This window comes from Monopterus albus, unplaced genomic scaffold (genome assembly GCF_001952655.1).
Source record: "Monopterus albus unplaced genomic scaffold, M_albus_1.0 scaffold91.1, whole genome shotgun sequence".
Lineage (NCBI taxonomy): Eukaryota > Metazoa > Chordata > Actinopteri > Synbranchiformes > Synbranchidae > Monopterus > Monopterus albus.
This window is the reverse complement of record NW_018127971.1, coordinates 600,841-614,952: the sequence shown is the minus strand read 5'-3', so window position 1 is coordinate 614,952 and position 14,112 is coordinate 600,841. Positions and strand designations below refer to the sequence as shown.

General features: G+C 43.3%; 1 protein-coding gene across 1 annotated transcript in view; it reads right to left on the bottom strand.

Moving 5' to 3' along the window:
* The window catches only part of LOC109964656 (uncharacterized), a 34,503-nt gene that overhangs the window by 10,188 nt on the left and 10,203 nt on the right, over positions 1-14,112 (bottom strand). The window contains exons 2-5 of the mRNA XM_020608118.1: positions 2,631-2,811; positions 564-618; positions 308-398; positions 17-178 (exon numbers count right to left, since the gene is read on the bottom strand). Coding sequence (XP_020463774.1) covers positions 17-178; positions 308-398; positions 564-618; positions 2,631-2,743 — 421 coding nt within the window. The 5' untranslated portion in view covers positions 2,744-2,811. The remainder of the gene's footprint in view (positions 1-16; positions 179-307; positions 399-563; positions 619-2,630; positions 2,812-14,112) is intronic.

The following is a 14,112-nucleotide window of genomic DNA, read 5'->3' as shown; positions in this document are numbered from 1 at the left end:
CCTCCCCCTCCCCCTCCCCCCTCTCCTCCTGTTTCCCCACCTCCACCCTGGCCAGATCCCTGGGGACTGGTGGGGATCTGGGGAAGCTGTCGCCCATGGGAGGGCCTCAGATCTGTCTGGGAGCGCTGACTGTGGAGGAGCAGGAGGTCCATGCTTGCTGGACGGCTCTTACTAACAGCTGCTCAGAGAGGAGGAGGAGGGAGAGAAAGAAAGCGATGGAGAGGGCAGGACTGAAATAGTGTAAAAGCTCAGAGTTGTGTATTATACACAGTATACTGTCACATACAAACTATCAGCCATCACTTACAGTTTCCATTGCAGGGAAAGCGATTGATCTCATGCAGCCTGGTGTCAGATTTGCTCATGGAGTTCAGTTTTGGATGCCGAAGTGTACCCTGCTGTCACACACACATGGACAGTTTGATACAGGAATAAAACAGGCAAATGCATGCATGTGCATCTGTATATAAGCAATTGCTGACGAAGGAAGCTTATAGAGAAACGAGCAGAAGGAGATGGAGTCAGCTGAGGGAGTGAAAGAGTAAAATGAAAGCATGTCTCACCATATTTACAGATGTCCCTTTCTGTCTGGCTGGAGGATGCTTGCTCTTGCTTTTTCTGACACAACATCAAAGTAAGGATGGTCAACAGGGGCCAGTGGACAGAGAGAGAACATGCATACACTCAAAGCAGATACATACCATCAGCAGCCAACAAGTCCTTGGTTGATAACAAGGAACAATGAGGGGAGTGTGAGTCAGGATGCCCTTCTACTTTTTCTATGGCTTTTCATTGTACCAGCAAGCAAACTCATAATTATTATTTTGTCGTTTCTTTCAAGCTAATCCCCTTTGCCACTTTACTTTACAGCCCTCTCATATTAGTTCTTGTGCAGCAAATGTATATAGAGCAGTGTTATGCATCACTGTGGATCCCTGGAGGCGGCTGTACAGTAGCTATAGGAAACTGTTGATATGGTGAGTGACTGATGAGATGAAGTAAGAAGACAAAAGCTTCTAGGTGCTGGTGTGAATGTGAGAACTGTTCTACCTCCCTCTTGTTTTTCTCTCATTTTGGAGGGTGAGGAGCTGCTACACACAATATGTGAGATTTTACTGCTGTGCTGTGTAGAAATAACTAGCATTTCTGCTTTGCTAACAAGTGCAAGAACCATGCAAACACTGTTCATCTAATTTTACAGGCTGCTTGAAATATGTGTCAGATCCATGTTACTGCCACTAGCTTTTGTCTTTTCTAGTCAGCTGGAACTCCATCCTATTTGTATAAACATATGGCCATCACACCCAATGGGGACTGTGAGAGGGCGAAGAGCTCCCCATGGCAATGTTCATAATAGTGGAACATGGGGGGAGGGGGGGCATGAAGCCATATGAAGAAGGGCAACAATTATTTTGGAATTTTTACACTGAGCTCCTTCAACGTAGCTACTAAAATCCTTGGTATCAAAAGTAGTCAGTGCCGGAGGTGGATTTAAACCAACATTAGAAAATCAATAAAAGCAGGTCTCTCGTTCAAAAGTCTATGGTATTTGCATGTGGAAAAGTGACTCAGAACTAGTGAACTACTGAACAACTGGCCACTCGACATTAACAACAATCACTGGGGAGCATAGATCTCTTTTTTTTTTTTAGATCTTAACCATAGTGTGGTTTTATTTCCTTGACATGAGCTGATTTGACATTCCTCTACATCCTTATCTGTGTATCCCATGGCAACAGAGTCACATTGCAGCCTCTGATTGGTCACTGAAGGTTTGCAAAAAACAAAACAAAAAAAAACCCCACATAGGCTGTTCCATTGCTCTTCCCTGGTTCGGAGTCTGATCCCTTTAAACCACGTGCTGTTCTATTGCTTTTGTCTGCTGAAGAGTTTGCTTAAGAGGGGCGAGGTGAGACTGCTCTGAGTCTGGTCTGTCTCCTCAGTGTCCTGTAAACATAATTTCACCTGATCCAACAGCCATTAACATTAATTACTGCCACTCTGCTCAGATGGACCAAAGACAAAGAAGGGAGGAGAAGAGTTCAGAAGAAGTAGCAACATAAAAAAGGGAGTGGATGATGAGAGTGATCTGGGAGGGCAGCACAGATAATAAAAGTCTGGCTGTTCTCTTTTTTAATTTCAGTCTGTCCCCTAATTTTTTCATGTTTCACAACAGAGTCACATTGCAGCCTCTGATTGGTCACTGAAGGTTTGCAAAAAACAAAACAAAAAAAAAACCCCACATAGGCTGTTCCATTGCTCTTCCCTGGTTCGGAGTCTGATCCCTTTAAACCACGTGCTGTTCTATTGCTTTTGTCTGCTGAAGAGTTTGCTTAAGAGGGGCGAGGTGAGACTGCTCTGAGTCTGGTCTGTCTCCTCAGTGTCCTGTAAACATAATTTCACCTGATCCAACAGCCATTAACATTAATTACTGCCACTCTGCTCAGATGGACCAAAGACAAAGAAGGGAGGAGAAGAGTTCAGAAGAAGTAGCAACATAAAAAAGGGAGTGGATGATGAGAGTGATCTGGGAGGGCAGCACAGATAATAAAAGTCTGGCTGTTCTCTTTTTTAATTTCAGTCTGTCCCCTAATTTTTTCATGTTTCAAGCCACATGACCATCCTCTTACCTTTGGCAGCCAATGCAGACAAGCACAATAAAGATGGTGACCACAAAGGCGGATGCCGCTGCAATGGCTCCCAGGAGCAGCAAGTTTTGATAGGGAGGGTTTTCGACATCCATGACACCCTCACTCCCTCACTTCCACTCGAGCTGAAACTCTGCCACGCAAACCGTCAGCTCAGGAAAACCTGCAGCGACATGGGAGAAGGAAGGAAGAACAGACAAAGATACAACATATGAGTGAAATGAGAGATAGGAACAAACTGAAGAAATGCTGCAGAGAATGAGGTGAGAAACTGTGTGTGTTTGTATCAGGGCGTGTGTGTGTGTGTGTGTGTATGTGTGTGTGCGCTCAGTTTGCCTCTGGCTTTTTGTCACAGTTGCTTTCTGACATATCAGTTTCTATTTTTGACTCACAAGGAAAATAATGCACAGAAAATAGAACGCCTTACAAGGCAACCAGAATGAACACGCCAAAGAAGGTTTCATCACACTCGCTCTTTTTGTTCTTAAAAAAGATCAAACAATGCTGTAACATTCATTTGACTAGCCAGAGAGATTCTTGTGTTAGTTTAACAGAAAAAAAACCCCACTGAGCTCCCCAGAGCAGTGTCTTGCTGACAACCAGATCCACTGCCGCTACACTAGTAAATCTGATTAAATATCTTCTGAAACGAAAACTAAACCTAGTAAAGTAAATCATCTGTAGCACTATACTATTCAAAGCAACTGTTAACAAAATAGAGCATCACAAGCTATAACATGCTGTTTTAATCCAAAGAATATACCAAACATAACTAGAAATCCTGTATTAATGTAGGTATTGATTTGTCATATTTATACTGTGCAGTAGGCATACGCAGTGTAAGATGAGTTTCAGAGTTAGTAGGATACCTGCGGTTGGAATTAGTGGGAAATATCTGATGATGCTAACCTGGTCAGTTAGGCTAACACTGCTGTGCATCTCCCAGAAGCACAACAACACACACAAACATACATTATACATATGCTGCACATTCCTTTGTAACAGAGACAGTGGCAGCAATGTGGTTAAATGATTAGATTAGAGAAAATGCTGAACATCAGGGATCCAAATGACAAAGTGAGCAGTGAGCAGAAGGAGGTCATGGTCAGCTACTATATATGCTGTGTGTGTGAGCGAGAAAGATTCTGGAATATACCACCACAGGATCTGGCTCTGGCTTTCTGGGTCTTGGAGATAAAACTGCACCTTTTTTTCGCCCCATGTTCTCTTTTTTCCCTGCTCTCTTCCTCCATTTTTCCTCTCCTCCTCCTCCTCCTCTCTCTCTCTCTTTCTGTCTGCCTGACCCTGCAGATAAGTGAGGTGATGCACAGCGAATGAATTAGCAGAGCAGAGGCCTCAGACAGCCCACTATGGAACAGACAGACAGGCATGCAGGCAGAGTACAACGCCGTGGAGAGAGAGAAAACAAAGAGAGGGTAAATTAATTGGAAGGGTAAGAGAAAGGTGATGAGACATAGGAGTAGATGAGTGGGATGAAAGGACAGACAGGTGGGAAGAGATGCAAGAAAATGGGGGAAGAAAGAAAATGAGAAAAGCACAATAACTAGAGGAGGGTGTGATAAAGAGTCGGGAAGAGAAAAAAGAATGAGAGAGACTAGGAAGATGAAGACAGTGAGAGAAATAGCGAGGATGCCTGGGAGAATGTGCGATGAGCAGAGGGAGGGCTGAACAGAGAGAGAAAAAAGGAAGAAGAAGCAATGAGAAGGAGGTCATCAGCAGTCTGTTTCTGCCTGCATTTTGTCAGCCCCCTGCTGAAATATTCAAACAAAAAACGCACACGAAGGGTGCGTTTCTGAACCGCCAGCGAGCACAAGATGGGAGCGCATGTCTAGCAGCATACTTAACAGTATGCGAAGCTCACAGGTGGTGAACAAGAGTCTGGAGGAGGAGCGGCAGTTTCAGCACAGTGCACAATGCCCCTGCAGCACGCTCAACAAAGACACACAGTTAGGGTGCGAGAATGGTGATTCCAGCATCTGTCTTCGTTTCAGAACATTATGAGTAAAATGATGACACTGATAATAGCAGCATATTGAGAATGATGGTAATGGTGGTGATAGCCCTATTGCTGCCTGCTGCTGGTGATGATTATAATAAAGATGTTGGTGATGACGATGATGATGAAGGGTGCAATACTGACGGTAGTGAAGGTGATAATGAGGTCAAAGTGACAGCTGCAACGACGCGCTGAGGGGCGGATGCAGGCAGCAGAAGCAGCAGAGCAGCAGGCAGGATGCAGCGGTGCAGTGCAACCACAGGGTGGAAGGTTTCCTCTGTGTGTCTCTGAGATCACACACCAGCTCATGCCACAGTAAGAAGCACACATACACCAGCTTCGTTCACTAGACTGTTGTGTTGCAAATCTATCAAGAACCTCAGAATTACACAACAGAAAAGTCAAACCAGCGTACTGTTTTACTCTCAGATGTACAACCGGGGGTCTGAAAGACTCTGTTGCCTCTTTATTATGCAATGTCTGCTCAACACCAACGAATTACAGTTTCCACTCCCAGTTATGCTTCAAATAGACTGTGAAAATGAAAATCTGCTAAGTTTTCATGTGAAATAAAAAACTTGTTGAGATTTAGAGCCTCTATTTTCAGCTCCTGTCTTTTATAGACCACAACTGATTGTCACTGTTTCTGCCTATTACAATTTCTTCGGACTATATCGCGTTGACAAGTCTGTCCAGCCTCGTCATGTGCAGGTTCGGGTGACATTTGTTTACTAACAGGATTCAACAGACCCCAATAACCCTGATTCTTTTTAACAAATGAAAGCATATTCTAGTGTTTTAATGCCTCATCTGTTTAATTAGATTTGTAAATGTGTAATTAATTACCAAGAGGCTGTTTTATAAATAGTGCTTTCGACTGTGAAACCATCTCGCTGGAGCCACATGGACCGGAGCACTACTTAAAAAGTGGGACATTTTTATAAGGTTTAAAAATAGGCATAACCTGATTTCAGTTAGCTTTCAGGGATGACATTTACAGATTCACTGTTACATTTTGGATTACATCACAAGTTGTGATAAATTGTTAATGCTTTCAGCAGTCAAGAAATGTCAGTTAAGCTTCCTGTGCTGGGTAGCTTTTACTGAAAGAGCAGAACACCTGAACAGAATTGGCAAAGCAGTACAAAGCAGAAACTAGGCGGCTTTTGGGAGGTTGAGTGTACACAGTATTAAGGTTAGCCTCAATATTTCTTATGTGATCCCTTACAGTCATCTGAAATGATCTACAGGTAAGTGAAATGTTGCACCTTTTTATATGTACAGTCTACTTCTTCCAAATCAACTTCATATTTAGCCCTTTTCTGTCTTTTGGATCTCTTATCCAGAGCTGACTGTATTTATCACATAAAACACATTTTTATAAGACTCACCAAAAAGCCTCTTTTCCCTTTCCACACCAAATTAACAAAGCTAGCAGTGATGCAATTTTCCTAATTGTAGCCAGAGATTCACAAGGCTGATGTTGTCCCTGTCACGCTCCCGAGTGCAGCTTTCACTCGCTGTCATCACATTAGGACAAATCCAGCTGAGTGATTATTATCAATGGCAACAATGCATGTGTGCATGTATGGAGTGTATGTATAGCACTAATCTTAATCAATAAACTAAGAGCATGCCACTTCATCAGCGTTAAATAACAGAGACATAAGGTACAGGCTAACAAACCTCATCAGGCATTAAGGTACATCACGTATTTAGCACCAAACTGTAACTGATCATCAATCTGTAAAGCAGCCTGCCCTCTATACACCGCCTCCAAATAAAGATCACTGGTCATACACATATAAATTGTGATGGGCAGAAATAAATGCTGGTTATAAAAAGAGGGAGGGGAATGTAGAGAACAGCGTGTTTTCCAAACAGTGAGAGACAAGTTCATCAAAGGCCTGGACTAGAGCACATTACAGCTGAGAGGAGATGAGAAATCACATCATGTCCATGGCAATCTCTGGCCCCGCGGGACACCGCTGCACTGTGCATAACAACTCGGAGTGATGGGGAGACAGAGAGGAAAGAGGGGGGAGAGAGAGAGAGGCAGAGAGACAGTGGGAGGGGATTTTACAGCTTAACCCTCTGACATTTTTGCCATCAGCTGCAATACCTATCTCTAAGCCTCACGCACACCCTGCAATAAGTAAGACCTTGTAGTGACACTTGAACATTCAGTGTGCACTTTAGTGCCTATCCCAAAGTGACCTGTGACAAGTGGACACAACCTGCTGAGCTGTGTGTCCTGGACCAACACTCTGATCTCATAGACAAGAACAAATATGATGAGCTCAACGTAGGGTTCTCTCTCAATAAGAGTGTCGTCATGAAAAATATTATGTAATTTATATATAAATAAGTGATGCGCTGTAGATTATAGTACATGGCTGCACTTGGACATGTGATTGTTAGGCTGATTTTGCTGTTTAAACGGCCCCTCTCTGCCACATCATCTGTCATGATAATGGATAAGAAAAAAGACAATCTTAAATACATAAACATTTGTAAAACCCACTCTCTTCTATTCTCAGCAGAGGACAATTGGCAGCTCTACTCTCGTTGCCGTTGGGTATGAAGAACTGTTTGTTTTATCTGCTCCACACCCAGTCTTCAAACGGCAACCTGCATGTTGTTCTATTTTTAGAGTAACACAGGATTTTGACGTTTCACTCGTTTGCCTCATCCTGTGGCACATGGCGAAATCTTTCCAGCATACAGCAAGAAGAAAGAACATCTCAAAGGTTACTCAGATTTCTTTGAGTTTTGAGGTGGATGTGTGTGTGTGTGTGTGTGTGTGTGTGTGTTTTAACTGCTGAGTGCAGGATGTGCAAATAACATTTACCACAAATGGGGTCCTAAATGATAAAGTGTGATAAATAAAACTGTTGGTGAACATGCCCTGAAACCCAATGCTGAGTGGAAGCATTTACTTTTGGTGTGTATATAAATGTAAAACCTGAGGGGAAGGCTGTGTAAAGAGGCAGTATGGGTCAAGCTTATAAATACAGGAGAAAAAGACTGGATACAGTTTGTTCTATCTCTGCCTCCTGAGTGTGCAGAGGACAGTTCCAGTGAGAGATTTTATAAGCCGCAAATACTGTACGGTGCTGATCCTACAGACACAGGCAAAGCAAGACCCCATTTTCCTCTCACTTGACTCGACTTAATTAACCAGAATGAGTCAGAAGCAACATTCAGGATTTAAGATTCATCCTTATGGGAGTGGGGATCGCTCTCTCTCCCTCTTTCCTGCTCTCTCTCTCTCTCTTTCTCTCTGTTTATGGTTGACTTCAGTGCTAACTTCCTGCTCATTACTTTAATGATGGTGCTACTGTGAGCTTATGCTCATGAGTGCAGTTTGCTTTTTAACACTGCAGTCTGGGACTAGCGAGAAGTACACATGCACAGACTCATGCATACAGTGACAGAGAATCAAATGAAACCAAAATCCCACATATGTATTATGTATGTGTGTTGTAGCGAAAACAACTTGTCAAAAAAAACTTGCTAATATCCAAGAATCTTTCACAGCATGTATCAGTGTGAAAGCTGCACGATACTAACTCTGTGACCATGCATGCACACGTTTACTGACAATAAAAGAGTTAAGGTAAAGTCAATAGGGAGCTGGGTAAAGACATGTTTTTGCTCCTCTGAAGTATCAGCCCAACTCCCTACATAACTATAATACAGAGAAAGAGTCTGACAGACAGACATATCCAACCCCAGCTCTCTGCTTTTGCTTTAGATGCATTATTCATCTGTGTGCCAATTTGGAGGAACCCTCCCAGTCCCCCAGCTAGCACCAAAAAGAGGAGAAGCAAGAGGGAGACAGGCAGACTACAGAGAAAGAAGTCACAGCAAGAATGTCATAAAAAAGAGAAAGACAGAAAAAGAAAAAGAGGAAAACACCAGAATAAAAGAAGGGGTGAGACAGATGCAGAAAAGCAGGAGCAGGAACGGCTCAGTCTTTCAGCTGCAATGTAGTGAAATATCCAAAAAGGATTTCAGATGATCCAGGGAGACTTCTCTCTACATGTTTTGATATTCCCAGCTCTGCCTTACGTGTCTGCGCAGGGCAGATTAATGACAATTTCCACAGTAAAGACTCTTAACCCTGTCTGAAACACAGAGGGAGCAAATACCACAGGCCTGAAGCTCACTTCATTTAGACTGAAACCAAACTGCATACTGCTACTAAACCTCAGTCACTGATGCTGCAGTATATAAATGCCAGTGCAAACATGCTGTCAAACAAATACTTTGGTAACTGCAGGATGATGACAGGAGCTACCTTTCTACCAGTTCTTGACTACAGCAACTTGTTATACAATATATGAATGGACCAGTACCACAATATTTTCATATCTTGGATTCTTTCTATCACAGTGCATTAAGATTTGTCAAAAATGTAGAGCCATTAACCCATCACTGCATCCTGCCCTCCAGAGCTGGCTGTTTGACACCATTTGGGTCATTGGTATATTTTTATTTACAGAGCCATTTTAGATAAACTGCCTTCATACCTTTGGAGACTTATTTCAAATAGTGCATATTCCAGTCATAACCTCAGATCACAAGACAAATTTGCTGTGGGTCCCAAGCGTTTGGACGGGAAAGAAGATGGGAAAGAAAGTGTTTATGTTTTCTGCCCCAACCACCTGAAATAGTGTGCAAAGGGAAACTAACTACTGTATCATTGGCAAGATGCACTGGTTAAGGATTCCTTTTCTATTTGCTTTTGTTTTTAGCTCTTAATTCCAGTTTTGATATTGTTTTATAGCCACTTTGTTCTTAGCTTGTAGATTTTGCACATTATTATCTGTTTTAATGTTTTAATGTTGTATGTCTTGTCTGGAGCTTGTCATGCCGCTGTCCTGGCCAGGGCACCCGTGTAAAGAGGTTGTTAATTTGTTCACAACAAACTCTGCCATCATCTCTTTCTGTCTGAAGCATCTTGACAATGTCAGGAGGATCATCCCTGCATTGTATCCATGCTGATGCTGGCAGCTGTTGAAGCTGTCCATCTTGGGAGAGCCAGCCCCAGATTTCACCCCCCCACCCCACCCTCTGTCTCATCCTCACTCTTCTCAGGTTTTTTTTTACCTATTATGGCAGCAGACTGTCACACATCTATTTGGCATCACAGCCTAGCAGAAGATCAAGTGGACACTCTTAGTAGCATCGCTTCACCATGACGGATGTGTGTGTGTCTGAGGGGGAGGGGGAGCGGGAATGATAAGTGTGTGGTCTGGATCATTGGGACTGCTCTTTAATCTGCTGCCATCTCCTCATACCAGAGCTCTGAGGTTTCAGACCTAACCCCCAAGCCCACGTTACTGTACTACACAGAGGACACCCACAAACCGTACTATTTAACTTCATCTTACTCTTCTACTGTACAATAATATCTCTCTGTGTCATATCTGGCCTGTGACATTGGGTCCAGTATTTCATGCAGTGCTTCATGTGATCATTTCTACTGTAGTGTTATGAAACTGCATTAATGAACAGCGCAGCCACAAAGGGCGTTGGCTTGTGCTCCTCCGCTGAAGGATCTGTCAGACTATGGTGCTGCTCTGAGGATTCGCCTGTCTGGTTTAGCCTTATTTGTCAACTTCCTGTGATTCTGCTCCCTCAGCTCTGTCGTGTCACAGTTCGGACTGATTCAGACGGCCCCTGGAAGTCATCCACATGGCATGTATATGCGGGGTTTCAAAGCTGATTTACATCAGGTCAGTCCTTACCAAGACAGAGATTTTAAACAGTTATGATAATCTCCAGAGGTGCTGTCATCACAATCAGAGTGTTGTAAAAATAGCTCTCACGCTCTATGTAGCACCGACTACTTATTTTAATCTTTTTCATATTAAAATGCATAACACAGTAACAGGAAAATTGTCTAGAACTGCTTAATTTTCACACCCTAATAGAGTGCACCATTATATAAAAATAAAGTGATTGCAATGGTTTCCCTGTGTAATCTAATTTTATCTAAATGGAGACAAACCCAATATTAGATTCACCTTTCAGTAATGCAATACAGCATCCCCACTAACTACGGCAGCAAAAATTATAACAGCTCTGAATTAACATTACTACATTAGAGTGTAATTCACAATCTAATTCAATATGCTATTTATAAGACACACTTTTTGTGGTTCAGGATGCTTATTATCAAAACCATTATATAACTGTTATATCTCTGCCTTAAGAAGGACTCAAACGTATTCCATGGCCACTTGTTCCAGTAGTTCACAGGGATTTACCACAACTCAACCCAGTAAAAAAAGCACGAGACAGATGAACTCAGTCCTCTTATGTTTGTGATTTTTCCGTTTCTACGAGGTTTCTTGCATCATATCTTTATGTTTTCAGTTTGTAGCTTAGATCCACAAATGTCATAAACTCAGTGCAATGTCTAATGACTTAGACACCTAAAATGTAAAAAAAAAAAAACAAAAGATGAAAGTCAGACAAGCATGGCTGTAAACCACTGACACAGACATACACGTGTAGACCCACATGGCAGCGCCAGTGTCCAGGTCTCGGGTGGCGAGTGATGTTTTCACACTTGTGTGGGGAGCTATTTCTGCGTGGAGTTAGATAATTCAATTATTCATTGCGAATGCTGGTGCACTCACCTTACCTCTAGAAAGACGGGGCGGATGTGACTTGCTCAGAGTGTGTGTTCTACGTGCACGTGTCTTTGTGTGCATTAGAGTGTGCAGGCATGTGCGAGCAGACCTCCAACAGAAGATGAACTGCTGACATGCCACACCACACAGCAGGAGAGGAAAGAGGAGAAAAGGAAAAGGAGCTGTCATAAACATGGTAATCAGAGCGATATGAAGCGGGAGGTGAGGATCAAAGAGCAGAAGGAGAAAAGGGAAGAAATTAGTTCCCTTATCTTCCCTCTAAGCCAACTGTGCACCTTCCAATCCTCTCTAGCTCAATAAATGGTTACAAAGAAAAGTCTTTTTGAATTACCAGCAAAAACTGAAACTCAGCTACCAAGGCGTTCAACCTTTCAGCACAAGAGGACATTTTAAGCAACCTGTGTAGTCCTTCCCCTGTGGTCTGAAAGTAAAACACAACAGTCTGAGTCTGTTATTGATAGCCTGTACTTGTTACTTTTCCCCACACATTGTCTTTGTTTCCAGAGAAAGCGAAGAAGACAAAACCTAAAGTAGAGGAGAGAGGTGAGGTAAGTGACTGAGGTGGCGACCTGGGCAGATTCGAATCCACAACATTGTGGGTGTATCTCGCTGCACTCTACCTGTTGGGTCTGTGGGTAGACGCCAATTTAGTCAGGGACCTTTACACATTACAGTGTAAAGGCCATGACTCGGTGTGTGCTGCCATGAGTCGGCAAACAGCTGCTGAGTGCTGCACCTAGAGCGCATTCATCACCCCCGACACTATATGCAGTCCTTGAGTCCTGAACAAACACACCGTGCACACATAGCCTGCTGACACAGACTCCTGTCTATGCACAGATATATCAGACAGACAAATCTCCACACACAAATGATGAGCTATATTAACGTAAACCTAGCTACACAGACTAAGCATTCAAAGACATATTTTGCACATACGGTACTGCACTCTGTTGCACCTTCTGACAATCTTTAACTTAAAACAAGAGAAAATGTGCACATATAGGACAGACACATAACTCTCTGTCAGAGGCAGCAGCCTATCTTGGCCTGTGCTGCTGGCCTTATTTCCCTGAGGACGACTCTGGAGAGCCTACTGGAGCAGTTACACATGTTGACACTTTCATACAACCATTTACCACAGCACACCTGCCCAGTGGCTCTTTTCATCACCTTTACAGTTCACACAGACACACACACATTATGTACACGCAGATGCACAAAGACACATGCGCGCACAAAACAAACTTAGCTGTCTCACTTTGACAGATCACATGCACACACACACACACACACACACACACACTTCCCTCCACTTTAATCTTTAGGGCAGGCAGCATCTATGAGTGATTTTATTTTAAACCATGCTGCCGGGGGTTTTACAGGATTGAGCCAATCTGATCACAGAATTCGCTTTCTATTTCGGCGACTCGTGATCTTAGATCGGGTTTCTCTGAATGTGCATATGTGCTCACAAGGAAATTAATGAGAGGCAGAAAAACAGGTGGGAAGTAAAGATGTGGAGAGAGAGGAGGAGACACAAGAAGAATGAACTGGCACAGTGATAAGAGTCTACTGTAAGTTAGCATATGGCCCCTTGGTTTTAGGTGAGTCACTCTCTTGCACTTGCAAGCTTGCATCCAATCTAACATGCCTCAATATGCAACACAGTAACTGTTAGTGTGTATTTGGTCTGTGTAGACTGCAAACCATGAAGAAAGTGCAACACTAACCTCAAATGCTTTGTAAGAGCTAAGCTGTGTCACAACAAAGCAGTAGCGTGACACACCTCTCAACCGTCACACACTTCCATTCATTGCCTAGCACTAAGTAGCATCCAGATGACTGTGTCTAATTTTTACTGGATATTCCATTTCCATTTGAAAGGTGGTTAGTGCCCATTGAGCAGCGTTATCATGGCTGTGCAGACAGAGAGAGGTTGCCCTGCTCATCCCAGCCTCAGACGGAGAAGCCATCGATTTGATTCAGTCTTAAAAGCCAGGTCAGCCTCAACAACAGCAGCTCATGGAAAAACCATTACCCCAGGTGAATTCTGAAATGTTAACCTAGATGCATGTTTGCCATCCCTCTCTCCCTCACTCTCTGACTATCCTATAAACAGTAGCACCACAGATGGAGACACAAGAGAAAGAGCTCTGTGGGTTGCTTCTCAATGGAGTATGCAGGCTCATGAGTCACGCTGCCTTTCTGTACACTTCTTGTCCAAGGCCACCTACCTTCCACCTCCACTGCAGCTTAGCTTCTGCCAAGTTACTACGCCTGCTCATCCATTACACTACTTACAGCCCTGATGCAGTAGAAAAGTCACAGATGACTAATTTGATCAAGCTGAAATGCCTACTGCTACACTGAAAATGATATGTGGCATTTAGCACTGAAATCCATAACTTATATTACTTATCTCATTTCATTTGGCTGGCTGACTGATGTTAAATGTTAAGAATGGCTACTTCACACTACTTTTTTTGCTATCTTGATTAGGATATGAGCAAGCCCGGCCTTGAAGAGATTCTGGCAAACCGTCCGGTGCCTCAGGAGGGAGAAGCAGTGCCCTGCCAAAACTGTTTACAGTGGAGGTGGGCAGCTGTTGACCTCAACTGGGGACATTGTCGGACGGTGGAAGGAATACTTCGAGGATCTCCTCAATCCCGGCGCCATGTCTTCCGATGAGGAAGCAGAGGCTGAGGGCTCAGAGGTGGACTCGTCCATCACCCAAGCTGAAGTCACTGAGGTAGTCAAGAAGCTTCTCGGTGGCAAG